At 39.0% G+C, this 26,925-nt stretch overlaps 1 protein-coding gene across 1 annotated transcript in view; it reads right to left on the bottom strand.

The window, feature by feature from the left end:
- The window catches only part of prkar1b (protein kinase, cAMP-dependent, regulatory, type I, beta), a 119,174-nt gene that overhangs the window by 92,059 nt on the left and 190 nt on the right, over positions 1-26,925 (bottom strand). The window contains exons 2-4 of the mRNA XM_073849108.1: positions 26,204-26,394; positions 7,645-7,815; positions 6,410-6,501 (exon numbers count right to left, since the gene is read on the bottom strand). Coding sequence (XP_073705209.1) covers positions 6,410-6,501; positions 7,645-7,815; positions 26,204-26,377 — 437 coding nt within the window. The 5' untranslated portion in view covers positions 26,378-26,394. The remainder of the gene's footprint in view (positions 1-6,409; positions 6,502-7,644; positions 7,816-26,203; positions 26,395-26,925) is intronic.

The following is a 26,925-nucleotide window of genomic DNA, read 5'->3' as shown; positions in this document are numbered from 1 at the left end:
TTGGTCCATTATTTGAGTCATTAATAAGGTTGCATACATAAACAATTTTCGTTCATTTACGAAAATGACAACCACAACTAAATTAACTGTCAAAAAAAGCAGGTATTGACAAATGCATTTATGAAAAGTCTACTCAGTGTTCACAAATCTGCTCTGAACAACTAGTTGTTAATAATGTATTTAAACATGTGCCAGAGTTGTATCTTTTCCATATATGCAGTCCAATAAATCACAGGTTATGTTTTGACTCATTAGTGTTGCCAGATCTTCCTGGAAGAATAAACAAATAAGAACAAGCCCATAAATCTTAAAACCAAACGTGTTATCTTGGAAATAAGCCGCATTCCAAAACATTGTGGTCTGCACCTGATTGCTTTGTTAACTTCATTAAGACACTTAACCCCTTCTCAAGCACCCCTCATTTTGGCATGGAGACACAAATGACATTCCCAAAACAAAAAGACTGCTGCTCATGAGTCTTTCTGACTGATTATAAGCATTGCTTGTAATAAGTGGACATGGCAACCCTTCAAAAGCGTGCTCTGTGAAAGAGTCTTCCAAACATAAACAAAATACAACAGCTCTGTTGATGGTGGTTTAGTTAAAAGTCTTGACCATAATGAGACTTTGATTGCTATGATATTAATTTGGTTAAAAATAGCGGATACTGAACGTGCAAGACACCAGAAATTTGCTATGGTTACATGGTGTCCGTTATCACACTTTCAAGATTGAATTATTTTCCGTACCCACACCAAATGAAAATTTAGGGTATTCACTCCAGTATTTAAAATGCACACAGCAGCAGAATATAGTTGCCAGTGCCGTATTTGAGTCATTAATATAGTTGCATTCATAAACATATTTCGGTCATTTATGGAAATGACCACAGCAACTGAATTAACTGCCAAAAAAAGCAGGTATTGACAAGCACATTTACGAAAATGCTACGCAGTTTTCACGGAACTGATCTGAACAACTAGTTGTTCATGTTAATAAAAGTATTTAAATGTGTGCCAGAGTTGTGTCTTTTCTGTATGTGCAGTGCAATAAATCACAGGTTACGGTTTGATTCATTAGTGTTGCCAGATCTTGCTGGAAGAATAAACAAATAAGAACAAGCCCATAAAACTTAAAACCAACCGTGTTATCTTGGAAATAAGCCACAAACATCGTGATCTGCACCTGATTACTTTGTTAACTCCATTAAGACACTTTATAAGTGCTGCTTATAATATGCACACATTGCAACCCTTTAAGAGCGTGCTCTGTAAAATAGCCTTTTAAACATAAACAAAACACAATGGCTCTGTTGACAGTGGTTTAGTTAAAATGGCTGAACATCACGTGAAAGTGTTTGGTTGCTATAATCTTACTTTGGTTAAAAATAACACTAAACACGTGAGACGCCAGACATTTGCTATGGCTACCATGGTGTCAGTCATCACAATTTCAAAAGTGAGTTTTATTTCGTACAAACACAAAATGATAATTTAGGGTATTCGCTCCCTATTTAAATATCATGTTCACACAGCAGCAGAAAAGAGTTGTCAGCCCTGTATTTGAGTCAATACTACATTTGCGTACATATTTTCAGAGTAACATTGCCAAAAAAGCAGGTATTGCATTCATGCGCATTCATGAAAATTCTATGCAATGCACTGTTGCCAAATCCATGGTTTTCCCGCGAAATCAAGACTTTAAAACTGTTTAACAACCGCAGCTTTTTTTTATTATGTCTGCGGTTTGGAGATACCCCTATAACGTAATATTTAGCCCCTGGAATGCGAATTTTACCAGAGGAATCCAGCCAAAAAAAGGTGTATTTTACCCACCGGAGCGCAATTTGCTAGTTTTGAGTGGCATTTGGGTGGGTTTCGTTGTAAAAACCTGGCATCCCTAATGCAGTGTTCAAGAAATCAAAAATCGCAACAATTAGTTGTTATTGTCATATAAATGTGTGTCAGAGTAGTGTCTTGTCTGTACGAGAAGTGCAATAAATCACAGGTTATGTTTTGACTCGGTGTTGCCAGATCTTGCTGGAAGAATAAAGAAATAAGAACAAGCCCATAAAAAATATACTAAACACGTAAGACGGCAGAAATTTGCTATGGCTACCATGGTGTCAGTCATCACAATTTCAAGAGTGAGTTTTATTTCGTACAAACACAAAATGATCATTTAGGGTATTCACTATTTAAATATCATGTTCACACAGCAGCAGTACAGAGTTGTCGATCCTCTATTTGAGTCATTAGTACAGTTGTGTTCATACATATTTCATTTATTTACCGGAGTGATACCCGCATTCTACACCTGAATTAATTGCCAAAAAAGCAGGTATTGCATTCATGCACATTCATGAAAATTCTACGCAGTGCACTTTTGCCAAATCCATGGGTTTCCCATGAAATCAGATTTTAACACTGTGTAACAACTGTGGGTTGTTTTTTATGTCTGCGGTTTGGAGCTACCCCTATAACATGATATTTAGCCCCTGAAATGCGAATTTTACCAGGGGAACCCTGCCAAAAAAAGGTGTATTTTACCCACCGGAGCGCAATTTGCTAGTTTTGAGTGGCATTTGGGTGGGTTTTGTTGTAAAAACCTGGCAACCCTGATACAGTGTTCACAAAATCTATCTGAACAATTAGTTGTTACTGACATATAAATGTGTGTAGAGTTGTGTCTTGTCTGTAAGAGCAGTGCAATAAATCACAGGTTATGTTTTGACTCAGTGTTGCCAGATCTTGCTGGAAGAATAAACAAATAAAAATAAACAAATAAAAACAAACCCATAAAACTTAAAACCAAACATGTTATCTTGGAAATAAGCCACATACTAAAACAACGTGACCAGTACCTGATTACGAAAATTCTTGTTGTAAAAACCTGGCAACCCTGATGCAGTGTTCACGAGATCATTCTGAACAATTAGTTGTTTCTGACATATAAAACCCAAACGTGTTATCTTAGAAATAAGCCACATACTAAAACAATGTGATCTGTACCTGATTGCAAAAAATTCTACGAAAATTCTCATTGTAAAAACCTGGCAACCCTGATGCAGTGTTCACAATATCGTTCTGAACAATTAGTTGTTAGTGACATATAAATGTGTGTCAGAGTTGTGTCTTGTTTGTATGAGAAGTGCAATAAATCACAGGTTATGTTACCAGATCTTGCTGGAAGAATAAACAAATAAGAACAAGCCCAAAAGACTTAAATCCAAATGTGTTATCTTTAGGGGTGGGCATAGAATAATTTTTTTAATCTAGATTAAATCTTGGAATTAATCTAGATTAATCTAGATTAAAATGGCTAATTTGAATTCTGCTGAAGGCATTTTCAGAATATGTGTGCTACCCAAATAATGACTAAAAGTAAGTCTTCGAGAACGGGCCAGGTGACGCATTAGACCAGGCGCTCATCTCCTGTTTCAAAAATGCATCACAAACTGCTTGACAATTGCATTTACAACATAATTACCTACATAATTATACAAACTTGTGTAACCAAGTACTTCTGCGCAAAAGGCTGCACGACGTGCGCGTTGCCGTTAAATACACAGACGCGCACAGGCATGGATATCTGCGTGCATTGTCTTCCATTAAACTGCGTTGCTTTTAGAAGCATCAATTCAGTTGCTGCATATAGTTTAATGTCTTTATTTCGGGATTATCAAAGTAAATTATAACTCAAACTTGAGATTTTACTGGGGCACAGCAGATTTTCACTGGGGCACGTGCCCCATTAAAAAGGGTCTAGCAATGCACGCACCTGCCCTGAAGCGGCTTCATAACTGCATCCATGTTTGCACGTCTCGTAGGGGTGTAACGATACTACAAACCGAACCGAAATATCGCGATACACTAACCACGATACGTATCGCGAAACTCTCGTGGCGTACCGCGGTACTCTCACGCCCCCTGCTGCCCATTTTTGGGGTTGACGTCACTTGTCCCCAACTAATTTAACCAATTTAAACATCTTTATTTTATCACATTTTGATTAAATTGTATTAGTAATGATGAGCTTTTGTTCTAAATATTATACTCTAAAGTTAGTATTTTCCTAGTGCCTGTCATGTCATGTGACTTGAGTGAGCGATCATCACACTCGGTTACTACTCAGGGCACGACATTAACGCTAGTCCGGGACAAGTGGATTTTGTGAAAGGGCAAGTGAAAGGGGATTTTACTTGCCCGACCGGACAAGTAACCTGATTAAAACGTCAAGTACAAACAATAACTAGCGCAGCAACGAAACTTTGGTGAGCATAATTCTGATTTTATTACTTAAGATGACTGAAAACGGACAGTATCAAGCTCGTGCAGGCTATCTGACTCACGGAAAATCAACACTAACAGGCTGAACAGCATACACAAAGAAACAAACATACTGCGGTAGGAAAGCACCATTACGATTGCAAACGTGAGTGACATTGATTTTATACAACAGTAGTTCAATAAACTAGTAGTTAATATTAACTGACTTACATTTTAGACACATCATTAACCATTTTTGCAAACGAAAATAGTTCTAAGCAACAGCAGAACCTCCGTGAATCTCCGAGCATCACAGCGGTATTTCAGTACTGAATGATTTAGCATTTTTTTTAATGAATTGAGTCAGTGAACGAACTGGTTGATTCCATCTATGGTTGAATCCGTGACTTGCTCATTAAGACAGTGACTACTGCCACCTATTGGTGGTTCGATTTTATATTTAAAGGTATTGCATTTTTCCAATATTTTTGTATAACATTAATCTTATTACATTATTTATGTATTTGCAATTTTACTGTGTAAATGCATTTTTTGGAACCTCTTATCTTCATTAAACAGTCTAAGTAAATACAGTTAAATGTCAATTTCATTGCAGGTCCGGTTTTTCCTGTGCAATGGAAAGATGGAGTTTGTTGATACTGATTTAATTTGTGCAACCATACAGAGTCAAATTATTCTAATTTGATGTATTGATAAAATGTAAGAATTTGATGTGAATGATGACACATACAGTTAGTAAGGTTAGGAAAATAGTTAAAAAAGTTAAAAAGTGTCCTAGAAATCAATTTAAGGCAAATATCACAAATATTCAGATTAAAGTAAGACCTTATAGAGTAGTGATGAGACTATTGCTTCAGAATGGATTAATTTACAGCAAAAAAGGCTTTTTTTTTTTTGCCCCGGACGAGTAAATTTTTAACTCGGACAAGTGAATGTCTAATTTTCACTAACTTACTCAGGTATCCTGACTGTACTAAAATGGGTTGGCAGAGTTAATAAAGAAAAAGTTTAGTTGTTCTTGTTATTAAGTGAATCTATTGTTCCTTAGCATTGCTGTTAAGATGACATCCACCCTAACCCCACAGCAAACAGGAACCGAACCGAACCGAACCGAACCGAACCGTGGCTCCAAAACCGTGAACCGAACCGAATCGTGCCTTTGGTGTATCGTTACACCCCTAACGTCTCGTTTGATGTGGTAATTTCACAGAAGTTGAAGACTCGTTCTCGCCTCCTACAGTGCAATTCGACTAGGTATATGTCGTCCGCGCTAAAATATCAAGGTGAAAGTCATCATAGCTTACGTAGTTTAGACCCAGCTCCCAACCCAACTTTGAGAATAGATTAACGGCGATATTTTTTTTATCGCCCGATAAGAGTCTCACGTTAACGCCGATAACGGCCCACCACTAGTTATCTTGAAAATAAGATGCATCCTAAAATATCACCATGTGCAGCTGATTGCTTTATTAACTTAATAATATGTGGACACAGCAACCCTTCTGCAAAGCAGCCATTCCAAACCAACAAAACACAACAGGTCTGTTGATGGTGGTTTAGTAAAAAAATCAGCAAACATAACAATTTTTTGGTAATATACATTGGTAAAAATAGCGGATACTAAACGTGTAAGACAACAGAAAGCTGCTATGGTTACAACCGTGTCAATCATTGCAGTTTCGAGAGCGAGTTCTATTTGACGTACACACAAAATGATCATTTAAGGGATTCACTCCCATAATTAAAAGCGGTTGTCACTTCTAAATCTTTACAGTGTATGTAGCCAATGAGAAATGTAGTAGGCAATGCTGTGTGAACTAGTTGTCTGTCACATCACAAAATAATCCAGTCCGTGTCCTCCACCAGAGCTACTTCAGACAGTTTTATGGTCTGTGTGTGACTAAAATGTTGGTTAATCAAGATTTGAGTCAGCTGTACTTTTGTCATGTCAAACGTGATAAGACTTTAGGAAACTTTAGTTTAGGACATCGCCATGTTTCATATTTAAGAGACACCTATAAGTAAATGCGGTTGTCAAACCCAAACACTGAGCGTGTGAATGTAGCCTTATATGCTTATGATATCTGACAACAAACAACCTCTAAAGAATGTGAATTTACCTTCTCTCATTGTCATCCAGGTGGGCAAACAGCACATTCTTAGAGATGGCTTTGGCCAAGGCAGTCATTGTCTTGTAGTCCTTTGGAATGACCTAGAACCAACAAAAACAGTTACTAGACGACCACTCTAGGTTTTCATAGCATTTTAAAATTTCTGCTAAATTAGTTTTATCATTGATAGAATTAATAGCACAACTCTCCTCAACAAGATGATGATTTGAGGAATCATTCTCGTTCACAGCGCAAGCAGTGCAGAATGTGTTATGGACCAGTGTTTAATGCTTTAGGATTTAGGGTTTGTTGAGAAAATGATCAAATGTGCTTTATCAATCACCACTAATTATTAAAAACAAAATTGACCTCATCAGTCTATTATTGTTAAACAATTTAAAAAAATCATCTTTGTTAATTGAAATAAATAAGAAATAAAATAGAGGTTCAAATGCTCACTGATGCTCTAGAAGGAAAAAACTATGCATTAAGAGCCAGGAGGTGAAAACTTTTGAATTTGAAGATCAGGGTAAATTCTTCTGGGGAACATGCAAGTATCTTCTGTAGCTTCTGAAGGGCAGAACTAAAGGAAAAAAACATGATATTTAGGCAAAATAAGGAAAATGTACACATCCTCATTCGGTTCAAAAGTTTTCACTCCCAACTCTTAATGCATTGTGTTTTCTTCTGGAGCATCAGTGAGCGTTTAATAGTTGCATATGAGTCCCTCAGTTGTCCTCAGTGTGAAAAGATGGATCTCAGAATAATATAGTCATTGTTGGAAAGGATTCAAACACACAAAAATGATGAAAAACCAAAGAATTTGTGGGACCTGAAGAATTCTGAAGAACAGCAGGCAGTTTAACTCTTCATGACAAACAAGCGACTCATGAACAACTATCACTAAAAAAACCAAAAAAAAAAACAGCTGTGGATCAAGTGTATGTAAACTTTTGAATACGGTAATTTTTATAAAATCAACTATTGTTTTCTCTTGTGGTCTATATGTAAACATATTTTATGTGAAATAACTTATTCAGGTCAGTATTAAATAAAAAATAACATGCATTTTGTATGATCCCTCTTATTTTGCTAAAATAGTTAACATTTTCCAGATTCTGCAAGGTGCATGTAAACTTTTGACTCAACTGTATATTTATAGGATTTTCTGACTAATCCAAAACATCTTTTTAAATAAAAAACTACAATGGCTACATAACTCAAACTGCATCTGCTTTTCCAACCTTTCTGACGTAGCTGACGGCATCCTCTTCTGTGTAGACCTCGGCGCTGACCCCACCTCTCCGGCGCCGGGCCTTCACCACCGGGTTTGGAGGAGGAGGAGACACTTCATCATCGTGAGAGTCCGACTGCGAGTTGGACTTCTGACGGGCCATGATCTGCTTGCATTCTTCCTGCGGAGAGAGGAAGTGAATGATACGTATGATTAAACATCCATTCGAAAACATCGAGATTGTTGTGACCATCTGGATTTTCATCACACAGGACAGTCAAAACAGTTAAACCAGGCACTGAGAGGGTAAATCTACCATTACGAATCACGATTACAGATCATAAAATCTAAAAGACTGAAACCTACGGTGAGCACAGAAAGCAGACGCAACAACACTGAGATTTCACTGGCAGAGCCAGAGAGAGACAGTGAAAGATTCCCGTATGAAAGAGGGAAGAACAATGAAGCTGCATGCCACAGCACAAATGATGTGTGTGTGTGTGTGTGTGTGTGTCACAATGAGATAAGTACAAGTCAGAGAAGGTACACACAGTCTTTCTGTACTGTACGTTTACTGCATATATGATGTGGACAGAAAAACACAGAACCCTGATTATATACAATTACATATACACAAACATACATACAGTATCTCACAAAAGTGAGTACACCACTCACATTTCAGGAACCTATTTTGACAATAATGTCTGTATGTGGAGTAATTTTCAGGGGACAGTAAATCTATAGTGCTATACAAGCTGCATATTGACTACTCTCAAATATATCCACGTTTCATATCTATAGTATTGTCCCTTGATATATAAGATATACTAAAATGGTTGCTGAAATGTGAGGGGTGTACTCACTTTTGTGACATTCTGTATATACAATAACCAAATTTTTAACTAGCCACTTATTATGAAATGAATATGAAAAATAGGCTTAATCAGGAGAAAATGAACTGACAGCTAAACACTGTATATAGGGCCTAAAACTAAGTCAATGGCCAGTGATGTGATAATTTACCGGTAAAAAAAAAACTTTTTACCAGCCTGATTTTTTTTTACCTGGTCATGATCAATTTTTCTGTAAGTATATATTTAAATATGTGTTTAATGGCATCATTTTACAAAGTAGTATTTATACCAATACTGCTACTGGTTGTCTCTATTAAATGCATTTTTCCTCAATCACAGTACAATTGAAAGCCATTATTTTTTTAACATTTAATAGGCTCTGAAATATATAACAACTTTTAATGCAAGCGATTTGAAAATCTTCACATAAACTATAAATTGTATATGCATAACTATACAGATGAATCTTTAACCAAGCTAGAAAAGAGCAGTTGAGTAATGATTTCTCTTTTTCTTTTGTGCTTTGATTTCCATCATTGACAAACTTCAGCAGGTTTCACTTAAAAGCAGCTGATGCACATGACGTGGATCTGACACACATCTAATTTTCTCCCAACTCTTTACGGTCATTTAAGACTTTATAACTCATTTAAGACTATGTTTACAATTTAACTTGCCAAAACCGCATAATTGTGTGTGTTTTTGTCCCCTGAAGCACTACTGTTCGGCTCAGCAAATGTAGCTGAATGCTCCACCTTTTAAACTATACTTCACTGCAACGTTTAGGTGCCGTAAATTCAGGTATGTGTCGCCACAGTCTCGGGTTATGAAGGATAAAGAAGGGAAAAGTTAATCTTCTGAAATGAAGCAGCAATATCTTCTCAGGTATACTGTAAGTTATTAGAACTGTGTCTACAGACAAGCTGGCCAATGACTGCTCTGACCTTATCAGCTTATTTGTATCCTATTATTTGATTCGCTTTTGTAGCTTACGAGAGAACAGCTAATCACGATGATCTTGACTTCAGAAAAAATTATTTTATTAGTGTACATCAGAAACGACAAAAATTATACCCGCCACTGGCAAATGACACTCGCTAACGCCGATTTTTACACGCATTTGGTGCATGCCGATTGTTAATTTTAGGCCCTGACTATGCTAAATGCCACAGCTAAATGTATTATAATGGGTTAATGTGAAGATTTTTTTATAATATGTGACCCTGGACCACAAAACCAGTCATAAGGGTCAATTCTTTGAAGAAGAATCATCTGAAAGCTGAATAAATAAGCTTTCCATTGATGCATGTATTTTTTAGGATAGGACAATGTTTGACCAAGATACAACAATTTGAATATCTGCAATCTAAAAAAATACAAAAAAGCTAAATATTGCAATTGCAATATTGCAACTTAGCAATGCTTATTACTAATCAAAAATACGTTTTGATATATTTACAGAAGGAAATGCACAAAATATCTTCATGGAACATGATCTTTATTTAATATCCTAATGATTTTTGGCATAAAAGAAAAATCTAAAATTTTGACCCATACAATGCATTGTTGGCTATTGCTACAAATATACCTGTGCTACTTATTTTGTGGTCCAGGGTCACATATTTTTTAATGTTCTGTAACAGTTTAAGATAATTAGGTGTTATTTACTCATTTTATCTGCAACAGAGGCATCAGTAATGAGATGCCATTATACAAATATACTATTAAAATATGTTGTTTCTACATTAATTTGGAGATTAAGTGTGAACATATGATTATAATTACAACGTTTAACGTTAGGTGTGATTGTGGTTAATTACAGAAAAATGTGCACTAAGTTATTTTTAACGAACAGCACTATATATGGGGAACAAAAGATTTACTTTTTCACTCAATATTATTGTAGTGCAATTCTGTGGTTGGTTGCCCAAGTCATTCTCTATGACCAATTTTCTATATTACAAGAGTGGGAGAAAAATAGGAAATACAAAAAAATATATAATATTACAATTTATTTCAATTTTATTTTTGTTTTCCACATTTTTTGCTTTCTTTTTCAACTGAAATAGAGAAGTAGAAGAATACACTACCAGTCAAAAGTATTTGAACAGTAAGATTTTGAATGTTTTTTTTTTAAACTTCACCAAGCCTGTGTTTATTTGATCCAACGTACAACAAAAACCATTACCATTTAAAATAACTATTTTCTATTTGAACATATTTTAAAATGTAATTTATTTCTGTGATTTCAAAGCTGAATTTTTAGCATTATTACTCCAGTCACATGATCCTTCTAATATTCTGATTTGCTGGTCAAAAACATTTATTATTATTATTATTATTATTATTATTATTATGTTGAATACAGCTTAGTAGAGTTTTATCAGGTTTCTTTGATAAATAGAAAGTTCAGAAGAACAGCGTTTATCTGAAATGGAAATCTGTAGCATTATAAATGTCTTTACCATGACTTTTGATCAATTTAAAGCATCCTTGTTAAATAAAAGTATTAAAGGTCCACTGAAGTGCCTTGAAACACGCAGCGTTCTTCTATGTGGTGACGTTCTTTTAACTGAAACAAAAACATATCGCTAAGCCCCGCCCACTAATTTTGAACAGCCAATAGCGTTCCATTTATATCTGCTCGGGGCAGAGCCGTTGAGCTCGGTAAAGCCGCATTTGTAAGCTTATGACAGCCACAGACTAATAAATTACCCCACAGATTCAATATGAAACTCTTGCTAAAACGAAATAGTGATAATAATCATGCTGAGGCTGTGTAGTTTAACACATGCCGAGTCCGACCGCGCATATGAGCGCATATGATCTGCTCCGCGTCTCTGTGTAGGGGGCGGGACACTACGGACTCTAGAGAGCATTTTATTGGACAGAACGTTTGATCTGAAACTGAAGTGCGCGGTGATATCATCAAAATCCTTGATTCATATTGGCGGAAGTGACGAGAGTGTAAGTTTTGAATGCCCATATCTTGTAAAAGCGAATTTTGTCACTGCTTTGAAACACACTAGCTTATAGATAATCTTAAAACTAATATATTCATACTAAAAGCCAAAAAACTTTAATTTTGATTTCAGGGGGACTTTAAAGCCCCACTAAGTAACTTTTCCCTCAATGCTCCCTCTACAGGTTAGAAGCGGAATTGTCCATTACCGCTGTCGTAAATAATTTAGCCTACCGTCGTGTCACATGCACTTTATTTGTTTGAAAGGCTATCCAGGACCGGCTTTGGAAATAACGATGTCCAGTGACAAGGTAGAGTATGTTGTATGACATTATAAAAGTATGAAAACCTTTAGTGAAGCCTGCCGTGAAGCAAGTCGCATTTGTAGTATCATTTGAACTACAAAACCGCGACCCGATGACCCAAATGTTATGAAGCAGACGGGACAACAAGGTAAGTGAAACAATGATATTTATTTATAGTGAGCAGTGATGTCGAAGATGTGAGAAGACCCAATCCTAGGTGAGTATGGCAGACGATGAGATGTAGGAGTTGAGTGAACTTGGAACTGAATGGGATGATATCCTTCCTTGCAGGATCCAGATAGCGGAGAAGGGGATGCTGATTCCTTGAACGGAGCAGAGGATGACTTACGGCACACACCACGTTGAACTGCCGATGAGAACACTCGGAGGACTGGACTCAGAAGACTGGAACTTGGGAAACAGGAACTTGGAAAACTGGAACGAGACAGAGTTCAGGTAAGTACTTTCAGGTAACGATAGGATAGCGAGACTCTTGGGAAGAGTGACACTACAGTCCGCTTTCGTAGAACGAGCCCGGACATAGAGTGGTGTGTGGCGTGAGTATTTATAGGTGGCTGTGATGATGACGTGCAGGTGCCGGTGATCAGAATTCAGGTGATGGTGATCTGGGTGTGATTGAGGGTGTGGAACCTGGCCAATCCGTGACACTACCCCCCTCCCCAGGGCCCGCTCCTGAGGGCCGAAATTTTCTGCGCCGTGGTGGTCTCCCTCGTCCCCTAGGTGCAGGAAACTCCGGATGAGCGGTGTGGAATTCCTCGGTGAGCGTGGGATCGAGGATGTCTTCTCTTGGGACCCATGACCTCTCTTCAGGTCCATACCCCTCCCAATCCACCAGATATTCTAGGAGACCACCACGACGACGAGATCGGAGGATTTCCCGGACGGAATAGATGGCGCCGTCATCTAGCATCAGGGGGGGAGGAGGTTCCTCTTCATGGCCAGGCTCTGTGGAGGAAGTGAGAGGTGGGTGAAACGGTTTTAAGAGGGAGACATGGAATGTAGGATGGATACGGTATTCCGGAGGGAGTTGAAGTCTGTAAGTGACCGGGTTTACCTGTTCCAGGACTTGGAAAGGACCAACAAACCTGGGACTTAACTTTTTGGAGGGCAGCCGCAGACGGATATCTCGGGTGGACAACCAAACCTGATCACCTGGACTGAATTCAGGGGCCGTGCTCCTCCTCCGATCCGCCTGGGTCTTCTGTCTGCGGACTGCCCTCTGTAGGTGGTGGTGGGCCTCGTCCCAGGCCCTCTCGCTCTCCCGGAACCAGTGATCCACTGCGGGGACCTCAGATGGTTCACCATTCCAGGGAAATAGGGGTGGCTGGAAACCGAGGACGCACTGGAATGGTGTGAGGCCGGTGGATGGTTGCCGCAGTGAATTCTGGGCGTATTCGGCCCAGCCCAGGAACTGGTTCCAGGAGTTCTGGCGGCTATGGCAGAATGTCCGGAGGAACCGCCCCACTTCCTGGATCTTCCTCTCCGTCTGGCCGTTGGTCTGCGGATGGTAGCCAGAGGAGAGGCTGACGGTCACACCTAGGAGCCGGAAGAAGGACTTCCAAAGACGGGAGATGAATTGTGGACCGCGATCTGATACCACATCTTCAGGTATGCCGTAATGACGGAAGACATTATTGAAAAGGAGCTCCGCAGTTTCGAAGGCCGTGGGTAGTCCTCTCAGGGGTAGGAGCTTGCAAAACTTTGAGAAGCGGTCCACAATCACCAAGATGCAGGTATTTCCATCGAACTCCGGCAGATCCGTCATGAAATCGACCCCTAGGTGTGACCAGGGGCGGTTCGGGATCGGCAAGGGATGGAGCTTCCCTGCTGGTAAGTGTCTTGGATTCTTGGACATGGCACATTCACGGCAGCCCTTGACGTAACGCTGCACATCCCTTGCCATCCCAGGCCACCAGAAGCGTTCGGACAACAGCGAGAGGGTGTTGTTGGTCCCGGGGTGCCCAGTGCCTAGGGAAGTGTGGATGGAACGAATGAGATCTACCCGTTGCGTCCTGGGGATGTAGCGACGATCAGGGGGACAGCCCGGCGGAGGACGAGGAACAGGAGTAGCGACACTAGGAGGGGCTGACCATTCTATGGGGCTGACAATAATCTTGTCTGGGAGGATGGATCCTGGGAGTTCATGGACATTGGAAGAGTCATGGATACGAGACAAGGCGTCGGCTCTGACATTTTTGGGACCGGGACGGTAGGAGATGGTAAACTGAAATCTTGAGAAGAAGAGCGCCCATCGGGCCTGGCGTGGACATAGGCGTTTGGCATCACGGAGGTATTGGAGGTTTTTGTGATCGGTAAGTACCAGAAATGGATGACTGGCCCCCTCCAGCCAGTGTCGCCACTCCTCCAGGGCAAGTTTAATGGCCAGGAGTTCCCTATTGCCGATGTCATAATTCCTCTCCGCCGGGCTGAACTTCCGGGAGAAGTAGGCACATGGATGGAGTAACTTGGTGGCACCGTGATGCTGGGACAGCACTGCCCCCACGCCGGTAGTGGAGGCGTCTACCTCGACGACGAAAGGGAGTTCAGGATTGGGATGTCGCAGGATGGGTGCCTTGGTGAAGGCTCTCTTCAGGGACTGGAAGGCTGCGGCGGCTTCGGGAGTCCAGGACAACTTGGAAGGTTTACCTTTGAGTAGGTTGGTTAACGGCGTGGCAATGAGACTGTATCCTTGAATAAACCGGCGGTAGAAATTGGCGAAGCCAAGAAATCTCTGTAATTCCTTGATAGATGATGGTTGTGGCCAGGAGGTGACTGATGATACCTTCCTCTCGTCCATGCGGATACCTTCTTGGTCGATGACGTAACCCAGAAACTGAACAGAGGGAAGGTGAAATGAACATTTTTCCGCTTTGAGGAAGAGCTGATGCTCCCTGAGCTTCTGGAGGACCTCCGCAACGTGGTGGATATGCTCAGTCTCACTCCGGGAGTACACGAGGATGTCATCAATGTAGACTATCACTGACCTGTGGAGGAACTCCCGGAGGACTTCATGGATGAAGTTTTGAAATACGGAGGGGCCGTTGACCAGGCCATAGGGCATGACCCGATATTCATAGTGCCCGGTAGGGGTCACGAAGGCCGTCTTCCACTCATCCCCCCTCCGTATTCTCACCAGATTGTATGCGCTGCGGAGGTCCAACTTAGTGAAGATGGTGGCTGTTCGTAGTTGTTCCAGGGCCGCAGGGACGAGAGGAAGGGGGTATTTGAATTTTACGGTACCTTGATTCAAGACTCGGTAATCTATGCATGGCCGCAGCCCTCCGTCCTTCTTCGCGACGAAGAAAAAGCTGGATGCTGCTGGGGATTTGGATGGACGGATGTAGCCTTGTTGTAATGCTTCCTGAATGTACTCCTCCATGGCCTTACTCTCCGGAAGTGACAACGGGTAGATCCTTCCCTTAGGCAGAGGGGCGCCTGGAATCAGGTCTATGGCGCAGTCCCATGGCCGATGGGGCGGCAGCTGGGAAGCTCTCCTGGGGCAGAAGACATCCTGGAAGGAGGAGTAGGTTTCAGGAATCTGGGTAGAACGTTTCTCCAGGGGACTTTCAATGGACGTGGCGTTGATAGACATGGGTCTTGGAATCGGACGAGGAAGGTCAGGAAAACACTCGGGAAAGCAGTTATGACTCCATTGAATTATTTCTCCATTGCCCCAGGAGATGATGGGATTATGTTTCGCCAGCCACGGCCGCCCCAAGATGATATCCATAGTGGCGCCCTCCAGAACCAGTAACTGAATTTCCTCGTGGTGAAGGACTCCGATCTGGAGATAGATGGGTTGGCACTTCCGGTGTATTCGTGGTCTCGTGGTGATGGAGCTGGTTATGGGTTGGATCTGGTAGACGCTCGACGAAGCTTCGGTTCGGAGCTGGAGCTGGCGACAGAGGTTCCCCGAGATGAAATTACCCGCTGACCCGGAGTCGATGAGGGCGTGGGCTATGATAGAAGATGAGGAAGTGGTTAACTGCACACATGTAGACAAGGGATACATCTTTTCCACGTCTGATTGAATGACACTCACCGCAGCAGTAACTGGACGGAGGGGGCACGTCAGTCTGATGTGCCCACTAGCACCACAATAGAGGCACAAACCCCGGGTCAGCCTCCTCTGTCGCTCAGCGGGAGATAGTCTACCAGACTCCAGTATCATAGGCTCTGGTTCTGGAGGGCTGGCGATGTCCGTTGGGCGGAGGAGTGCAGTATTCGAGGTTTCAGAGAGATATGATAACATACGGTCAGAACATCGGATGGACTGTTGGATGAAGCGCTCTAACCCCATGGTGTCATCTAGGGCAGCGAGTTGGAGACGAAGGCGAGGCTCGAGACCAAGACGGTAAGTGGTCAACAGTGACCGCTCGTTCCATCCACTGGCCGCAGCGAGGGTGCGGAAACGTAGAGCATACTCCTGTGTAGACATAGATCCTTGAGTTAAATGATACAGTTGCTCACCCGCTGTTATTTCTCCATCCGTACGACTGAAGACTTCCTTGAAGTGAGCAATAAATGTCTGGAAGGAACGAGCGGCCGGTCCATTCTGTTGCCAAATAGAGTTCGCCCATTTTAGCGCTGGTCCTGTGAGAAGAGAGATGATAAATGCAATTTTAGATTGATCAGTGGGGTAGAGCGCAGGCTGCATAGAGAAAACCAGAGAACATTGCAGGAGAAATCCGTTGCACTCCTCCGCCCCGCCATCGTATGGCGCTGGTCGGGCCATGGGACTGGATGGCTGTGGATCCGAAGAAGTGCTGGGAGGCGTGACGAGCGGCGGTGCGGAAGGGGTGACAGATGGTGATGCCAGAAGGATTTTACGAAGAGAATCCACCAACTCTTGAAATGGGTCATTGACATTCATGCTGCTGACTGTATTCTGGTCCGGGCTTCTGTTATGAAGCAGACGGGACAACAAGGTAAGTGAAACAATGATATTTATTTATAGTGAGCAGTGATGTCGAAGATGTGAGAAGACCCAATCCTAGGTGAGTATGGCAGACGATGAGATGTAGGAGTTGAGTGAACTTGGAACTGAATGGGATGATATCCTTCCTTGCAGGATCCAGATAGCGGAGAAGGGGATGCTGATTCCTTGAACGGAGCAGAGGATGACTTACGGCACACACCACGTTGAACTGCCGATGAGAACACTCGGAGGACTGGACTCAGAAGACTGGAACTTGGGAAACAGGAACTTGGAAAACTGGAACGAGACAGAGTTCAGGTAAGTACTTTCAGGTAACGATAGGATAGCGAGACTCTTGGGAAGAGTGACACTACAGTCCGCTTTCGTAGAACGAGCCCGGACATAGAGTGGTGTGTGGCGTGAGTATTTATAGGTGGCTGTGATGATGACGTGCAGGTGCCGGTGATCAGAATTCAGGTGATGGTGATCTGGGTGTGATTGAGGGTGTGGAACCTGGCCAATCCGTGACACCAAACTTACATAGTGCTGTTATGGCTGATAGAGGGTCGCAAAGTGAATACGAAAGTGCCGTTTCACCCTGTTATGAGTTGATGAACCACTGACATGAGTTCGGAAACATTATTTTAAGGTAAAAAAAAGTTACTTAGTGGGGCTTTAATTATTCTATAAAGTATAATTTCTTCTATATTATTTATTCTGAAGGATCATGTGACACCGAAGACTGGAATAATGATGCTGAAAATTCAGCATTGGATCACTGTAATAAATTACATTTTAAAATATATTCAAATAGAAAGCAGTTATTTTAAATAGTAAAAATATTTCAAAATGTTACTGTTTTTTCAGTACTTTAAATCAAGTAAATGCAGGATTGGGGAGCAGAAGAGACTTCTATATTATGATCTATATCATAATCTATATTATTATATATTATGCAACATTTAATTTCAGCCCACAGCTCTCAATCAACTTAAATTTGTGGATTGGTCCATCTCTGTTCTATGTCATCTCAGCCCCTATAAATCTGATATCAGTCTGTTAATTCCACAATTAAAACCTTTAACAGGATATAAAAGATAAAGTGTTTGTAAAACGGCATAAACGTCTCCCTCTGAAACATCCCAAGGCGCAAATACCAAAGTGAAGGCAGGCAGATGCAAAGGAACAGCTGGGCACATGCCACACACACATAGACACAAATGCACACAAAACACACATGCTCTCTCTCCAAAGCTTTAGACAGCCATCAACAGGCCTGTCCGTGAAATAACACAGAAAGAATCCAAATGTAGTCTGAAATCTGTGAAATCAGAAAATATATAAGACAATATGCCCATTAGGATTCTCTTGGTTTGTTAATGCATTAATGCAGATACTCAAATATAACATGGGAGCAAACCCACCACAAACACACACAAAACACTCTATACACCTTTCTCTTCTCGTAAGAGTGTGAGCGGCCATTTGTACATTTTAAGGGTCTGGTTTCCAGTCTCAGGCACATCCAGCTAATTTTAGCTGAACAAAACAGCTGGTTTTTCTGCTTGATATTGCAAACCGGTTTGTCTTACCTTATTATTTTAATGTATTATTTTAATTATGAGCACACTGGTTTGTAGTGCAAACAGCTTTACCGTTTACTACATGTTGTTACTCTTCTCATTATATCCTTATAGTGGATAATGAACCAAAAGTCTCATCCATAGGCTTACTTATGCGTTGAAGAAAAAGGTGGATAGAAAACAGTTAAAATATGAGGTTGTAGCCATAAACACTTTTAGCAAAGAACTATATGGATGTACAACAAAAAAAAGTTGGACAGTCACATGTATCTGCAAAAGATATTGATTTATCATCAAATCTGAATGACAGTTTTGCATTGGAGGCCATTTGGATGATTTATTTCATTAAAAAAAAAACATTTTTAAAAAGCAGGGAATCGTCCCCTTACAGCTTTTTTTTTGTTCCATAATTGTCCTTTTTAAAAATATTTTTTTCTTCATCAACAATAATGCCCCCAATATTAAAAACTTTTAGACTGAACAAAGTCATTATAAATTCTTTATGAATCAGTTTGACTGAATCAATAAAAAGAATCAGTTCTAATAAAACAAACAACCATTTGTAAAACAGATCTCCCTGGATTTCTTACAAAAGCAATAAATGTTTGTGTCAGTAAGCTTTTTTTTTATGTAAAATGTTATTAAAATGTTTCTAAAGTCTAATGCTCCCCAAGGCTGTATTTATGTAATTAAAAAATACATAAAAAAACTGTAATACTGTGAAATATTATTAATACTAATTAAAATTAGTGTTTTTTTTATTTAAATATATTTTAGAATGTAATTAATTCCTGTGATCATTTTCAGCACCATTTCTCCAGTCTTCAGTATCACATGATCCTTCACAAATCATTCTAATATGCTTTATTAATAATAGCTGTGTTGCATCTTATTTTGGTGGAAACTGTGAAATAGTTTTTTCCCAGGATTCATTGATGAATAGAAAGTTCAAAAGCATTTATTTGAATTACAAATAGTTTGTAAAATTATAAAGGTCTTTACTGTCACTTTTGATAAATTTAAATGGTTAGTTCACCCAAAAATGAAAATTAGCCCATTATTTACTCACCCTCCAGGCATCCAATGAGTATATGGAGTAAATGTATGTAATGTAAATGTATATGACTTCTTTCAGACGAATGCAATCGGATATATATTAAAAATTATCCAGGCATTTCCAAGCTCTATCACATATATAAAATATAAAAATCTATATTAAATATAGAAAATCGAATAGGGGTCTACATGTCAATCAAAATTATTTTCAATGCACAAATATCAATTTTCTGCCACGAGGTGGCGCTTTAGGTACTCTAAAATATTGCTTTTTCCCTACTAAGGGCTGTACACAAAGCAGCACCACACTCATTAACCATGTTTAATCAGGCGTTATAGGTAAGATGAAATGAAAATGCCAGCGACATGATTCTGAGGACAGTCGGTTCCCTTCAGATACATTCATATAAAGACATCCGTGCCACGTTTAATCCAGCCCTATCGCGATTCTTGTCTTTCTGTTCGAGTTCGAGTTGTAAGATTAAAGGATTTATCTTGAACTGTGAAAAGGAGTTTATGTATAAACCTTGGTTAAACAATTTAATAATCAATTTACAATGAATTTGTACCTGTGTTGTACGCTGTATTACGGCGTGGACGAGCGCGTTGTAAAATGAACGGACGGATGATTCAGCTGCGGGCGCCATCGTCTGGCGAGACGCGGGAATTCAGTCGGCGCGTGACTCTCACAGTGCATTATGGGTTATCTCTAGCTGTTAAGTGTACATCGGTTGTACACTCGTTTTTGCGGTGCATTGTGGGATTGAATGAGTGCACTCGGGAACGTCCACTATAGTTTCGAACACCACTTGAAAAGGCTGTCCCCTCAAATAGTGCCCTATTTGAGGGTATAGGGGGCGATTTCGGATACAGCCCATGACTAGCATGCTCAGGTGTGTTTGATTAGGATTAGAGCTAAAATCTTGAGGAAAATGGATCTCGTGGGCCAGATTTGAGGATCCCTGCTTTAGTGCATCCCCTGCTGAATTAAAGTATTCATTTATGAAGTAATTTGAAAAAAAAAAGATAAAAAGTAAATTAAAAAGGCCCTAAAGTAGTGTACAAATTTGTGCAACATTGTATTTTTTATTTACAGTGGTGCCCAAAATTATTAGAACACTAGTTTTTTCAGCAGCTAAAAAGTGGTTAAGTCAGTTATTTCTATATTTTGCTGTAGTGTGTCAGTAGGAAATATCAGTTTACATTTCCAAACATTCATTTTTCCATCAGTTGTTATAATCCAGTAAGATTTTCGTTTGCATAAGGAGTCTGACAACAGCCAGTGCTTCACACAGAGATCTGATCTCATAATCACCCAATCTGTCTGAAATGACATGAAGAAACAGCACAAACTGGGACAGACTAAATCCAGAAGAACTGTGGCAACGTCTCCAAGATGCTTCAAGAAACCTATTTGCAAAGCTACAGTACCTTTAAACGTTTTAGGCACTTGGGCTGTAAAATGAGCGTGCTGTCAAAAATAATGCCATGAATAGATGTTCTTTATCAATTAACTTTTAATAACCAACATTTGGTTTGACCATCCTTTGCATTTAAAGCAGTTTTTGCCCTAGGTGCACTTTTTCAGGTAGCTTTTCAGGTAGGTCTCTTAAAGCCGTTGCCACAGTTCTTCTGGATTTAATCTGACTGGATTTTGATGAGAACTGTGTGGAGCACTGACTGTTGTCAGACACATCATGCAAACAAAAATCTCACTGGATTATAACAGTTAATGGCTAAATGAATGCTTGGAAATGTAAACTGATATTTCCTACTGACACACTACAGCGAAAGAGAAACAATTGACTTAAAGCAATTTTTAGCTGCTGAAAATACTAGTGTTCTAATACTTTTGGCTAACCTCCATATACTGGCATTAGTATGCAACTCGTACATAAGAAAGAGGACAAGTTATAGGACAGTGCTAATCTCAAAAAGGCCAAATATTGGTCTAGTAGACATGAAGATCTATGACTAAGAACCTTGCATCCCAGTACATTAAAAAAATAAAAATCAACTGTAATCATTTGCTCTCATGTTGCCTCGTGCCCTACATAAAGATTTTAATCCGGCACAGTTTTTACAGACACAACATTCGAAATAGAGGACAAACACAGAGTTAAGGGTGCTTATCCTTTAGCAGCTCATGGATTTTCATCCTCCTTAATGAACAGAAGGTGCCAGACAGAGAGAATGTGTGAGCAATTAAAGCCCATCTATGACTAAAACGCAAGCGGGTCAGTAAACATCTTTCACCCAGCGGCTCAATCTCTGATGACACCACATAACCCCCAAAACACAAGCTATCATCATGAGGAGAAGGCAAGGACACTCGCTCCCTTTCTTGCAGACGTCTTGTGCTGCGTTCAGTATGAGCCTATCTGATCGCGTCTCATGAATACACAATCCCATCGGCTGTTTGATGCTCTACCTAAAACAACAGTAGCTCAGCAGAAGCACATGCCTAACAAAAGCCCAAGCCCAAAGCGTCTGCCAGTATGAAAAAGCCTGTTGTTCCTGGAGCACATGATCAAAGAAGATGTTTAGCTGCAGCTGAGTGTGGATGTGGTTACTGGCACCTCCAGCTAAACGAATGACTGCTGTGACTTTCATACGCTCGGTACACAGAGTCTGAGATTGGGCAACAACATCAAAAAGCATCAGCATGCTGCTAATTGTCTATTGAGGGTGAACGGGAATGTTGATTATAGTTCTTAACAATTGCAGCTCATTAAAGTTCCTCTTACATAAAGTACACTACCGTTTGAGTTCAGTGTTCAGTCAGTGTGTGTGTTTTTAATTAATACTTTTATTCAGCAAGGATGCATTAAAGGAGTAGTTCACTTCCAGAACAAAAATTTACAGATAATGTACTCACCCCCTTGTCATCCAAGATGTTCATGTCTTTCTTTCTTCAATTGTAAGGAAATTATGTTTTTGGAGGAAAACATTTCAGGATTTCTCTCCATTTAATGGTGCCCCAGAGTTTGAACTTCTAAAATGCAGCTTCAAAGGGCTCTAAACGATCACAGCAGTTTTTTTTTTTTTAATAACAATTTATATAGTTTTTAACCTCAAATGCTCGTCTTGTCTAGCTCTGTGTGTACTCTGTGTTGAGATTAAAAAGTATATAAATTGTAAATGTTTTTAGAAAATAACCAACCGTTTCACCAGATAAGACCCTTCTTCCTCGGCTGGGATCATTTAGAGCCCTTTGAAGCTGCTTTTAAACTACATTTTGGAAGTTCAAACTCGGGGGCACCATAGAAGTCCATTATATGGAGAGAAATCCTGAAATGTTTTCCTCAAAAAACATCAATTCTTTTCGACTGAAGAAAGAAAGACATGAACATCTTCAATGACAAGGGGGTGAGTACATTATCTGTACATTTCTGTTCTGAAAGTGAACTACTCCTTTAAATTTACTAAAAGTGATGGTATAAACATTACAAAATATAAAATGTTTCAAAAGATTTTGATTTTTGAAGTTTTTAATAGGGCTGTCACTAACAACTATTTTGGTAATCGAGGAATCTGTCAAGTATTCTGATGAATAATCGAGTAATCTGATAATTATAATTTATTATTTTGTAGTAATTAGGGTTGGGTATCGTTTGAATTTTATCGATTCTGATTCCGGTTCCGATTCTGCTTATCGATTCCGATTTTTATCGATTCCTAATTCCGATTCCAATATGATAAAAAAAAAATCCATTAAAAAGTTTTTAGTCAAACATATTTATTCTGTCTTTTGCCTATGGTTTTACCAAAAAATACCACAGAAAAGAAACAACTAGTCTAATATAAAATTCAAACATTAAATTGTTAAAGATAAGTAATAAAATAGGAACAAATCAATTAGCAATAGCATAAATAAATAAAACTGAACAAATGTCAGGTATAGAAATTGAAATCAAAAGTTTAAAAACACTGCATAGTTTGCTTTTCATAAATAAAATATTGATTAGTCCTCATTAAATTTATAAAAGATATTCAGTCAGTTAATGATTTTCTTTTGTTCTTTGATTAACATTTATGACAGGCGGCACGTTTATTAGACGGCTGTCTCTTTAACACCGAACACAGACCTAAGAATACTGTTACACATGCGTTTTCTTTCTTATCTGTTTAAGTTCACTCAAGACAAAAAAAAAACACTGTGTTTATGAGGATATGCTGACGTATTTCGTTCATACGGGTCAATAAATGTGAAAGAGAAGTCAGTTCCGGGCCGGAACAATCTTTTCTGCAGTGGAAATGCAATATCAAAACGAGTAAACTTAAGAGTAAGGGTTTAAACATTTATTTTGAAATCGCAATGAACAGTTAGCATATTGAGAAAGATATTAATGTATTCTCCTGTGTTTGCATAGGTTTATGAATTATTTACCATACAAATGTGAAGAAACGGCGCACGATGCATTCCCAGATGAATGTTATAATAAACTCACAGCAATATGTAGAGATGAGTTTGAGATGCTCTACACATGTAAATGATAACAGTTTGTGTGGAGCAGCATTTACTGAAAACGGAGCTGCTCTGAGATGAACATACATGTACATGTAAATATTTACACCAGCAAAATATTTTTCCGATATTTCGCTGGTTATTTGACATGCAACTGAGGATTTTTTTAAATTGAGTATTCGAATTGAATCAAGGAATCGTGACAACCCTACTTTCTAATATCAAAGTTTCCACAAAATATTGCATGAAGCACAACTCTTTTCAACTTTAAATGATTTCTGAGAGTAAAAGCTGCAAAAAATTCTGTTCTTTTTGTAACAAATCTCACAATAAATCAAATAATAAATAAAAACATGATTTGAGGTATCATAATTGTAATACTTGCCTTAGCTAACACTATTAATTAGTCTAGATTTCAACAGAAAATGTCTTATATAATAATCTAATCAAATTTTGGCAGCTGTGATTGCCAGAATAATTTAGTAAAATAAAAATACAGAAAAACTGTAAACATTTTAGAAGAACAAACTGTTAATTTTACAGTATAAAACTGTAATTTACAAACGAGAAAATTTAAATGTAAACCTGTAAATTCAGCAACGCACACTGTTATTAAAATCGTGCCCTATGCAATTCATTTTATTTTTTTCCCAAATCCATTTTTTCCATTTCAATTTTGCTGTATTCTGTGTTTTTTTGTACATTTCAATGGTTAAGTAAATTTTTAAATCAAAAAGCAAGTCTAATAACTAAAATCATAAAACTTTTCACAATTTAACTGCAATTTATTAAAAGTTTACCAAAAAAGGCCCTATGAAATACTTTATTTTTCTCAAATGTCGTTTTATTTTTTTACCTTTAATTTTAATTCTGTGTTTTCCATTATTTTTCTGTAATCCATTTTAATGGTTTCTTTAAATTGTAATAATCAAAAGCATCCCTAAATAATTGATTTTATAAAAATTCAGAAATATCATGTTGTGTATTTATTTACATGTTTCTGGTAACTACATTTTGGTAAATATTCCTTAAAATAATGTTTTAATAATAATTTTATTAGTACAGTACTATCATCACATGAATTAATATATTTCTGTTAGTTTCTTCAAGTTAAACTGAACTTTGACGGGTTGCTGTGAAAACCTTTAAGTTTCTCTGTTTTTAAAAGAAGAAGTTTCTCTGTTTTCTCAAAAATAAACCGTAAAATGCTCATGAAGTGACTCTCAGAGCAGTTCTAGAGATTATGCTTGTGTTGTGTACTCATATACTGAGGTGGCAGACACTGGAAAAAAAAAGATGTTGTGGTAAATAAACAATTCAAAAGTTAAGTTAACATTACACTTATTTTTTACGGTATAATGAAACACAACAGTGGTGTACTAAGTACTTCTCAAAATAAATGTAACCAACCACACTAAAAATACTGAAAATACATCCAAAAGTCATATTTGTCACCTCTGTTTCTAAACCAGGGTGCTTCAAGAAGACTTAAAATGATTTTAATTTGAATTGATTATAAAAGTGTGCCTTTTTGACCTGGGAAAGTCATGTAAATGGATGAAATCTATAAATATACATTTTTGTATTTATGCCAAGCTCTAAAAATATTTAATCAAATAGACATTGTGAGTAAAACATGTTTCAAAAATCCTTTTTCTGAAACCTTCAAATATTGTTTAAAGGTTTACATTCTGAGGCCTTGGAGTCAAAAAGGTTAAAAATCACTATTGATTCAACAAACAAATAAATGAGGCACATAAAAGTTGTTTTACCAAGTTGCTGTAAATCAATACAAGCCCTACTATATCTATTTTAAAACCTGCATAGATTTTTTCACAGATCCTGATAAAGCAGTTAAGTGTACCGGCTACTCGATTCACACGCTCCGCAACTGCTCCAGGAAACCGATCAAAGAAGCGTTACAGAAACCAATGATTTCTCGCTTCAAAACCTACAATTAGTTCTCATAAATTTGGTATCTATCCATTGTGCCGCACTTGTCAATAATTAAGACACATAAAGAACAACAGCCCCACTATGAGCGCTAACACAATGACAGCTAATGATCGTGGATGTGTGAGGGAAGGAAAAGACATTCATTAACACTGTATCACAGTGCACTCAGCCAGACTTTTTTTTTTTCCAAAGCAATATACAGTACATTCATTACAGGAACAATCCCCCCGGAGCATCCCGAGGTTAAGTACCAGGCCAAATGGGACGCCAATGATCTCAATAACTCTCTGGCTTCTCCGGCTTCTCCAGCTCCATGGGAATGAAGCGACATCCTTTGCGCCAGCAGCCCAGATCCCAAACCATCACCCTTTCCGATGCAAATGCAGAACTTACACAAACGCAAGCACCAGCAAAGCAAATACACAGTAGTAAGAGTAACGCACCTTCTCCAGCTTCTCGAAGTGTTCCCGCAGGAACTTCATAGGCCGCTCGGGCTTGGCGATGCACAGGTTGACGATGCACTCTTTAAGGATCTGCTGTATGTTGTGTTTCTGCACGAAAACCTCGCAGCCTTTCAGACTTTCATCTTCTTCCAGATTGGAGGAGGAGGTGGCCATCTTATCTTCTATCACTGCTGCAGGAGAAAAGAGTGAAGGAGGGGGAATGAGGATAAATATGCATGCTTAAGCCATGCTTAAGGGTTGCCTGCTGAGCGTCTAATGAAATCCACAATGTATTCAATATGCATGTATGCATCTGTCAATCAATCACTCATTACTAACACACACACACACAGTGCCTAGATAGATAGATAGATAGATAGATAGATAGATAGATAGATAGATAGATAGATAGATAGACATGGCATTATGTCTAAATCACAGAGATGACACAGGCCATTCTTCTGTATGTTACATATTTACATTTCACTTCCGCCATTGATTCACATCAGCCATCCTAAAATCACCGGAAACTGACGCTTTAATCTTCAAATTCGATCTATACGTTTAGGAAACCGATACCGCATTCAGTCGTGCGTGAAAAACGACGCGTCGGTGTGTCGGAGGAGCGCTAGAGCATCACTCCGTGATCACCTGTTTACGGTTTTATCACAGCTCCTTCGCTTCAAAATACAAACCCATGCGGTGTATAAATGGTTTTAGCT

Source organism: Garra rufa, chromosome 1, assembly GCF_049309525.1.
Source record: "Garra rufa chromosome 1, GarRuf1.0, whole genome shotgun sequence".
NCBI lineage: Eukaryota > Metazoa > Chordata > Actinopteri > Cypriniformes > Cyprinidae > Garra > Garra rufa.
The sequence above is the reverse complement of the archived record's forward strand: the minus strand, read 5'-3'. Positions and strand labels throughout refer to the sequence as shown.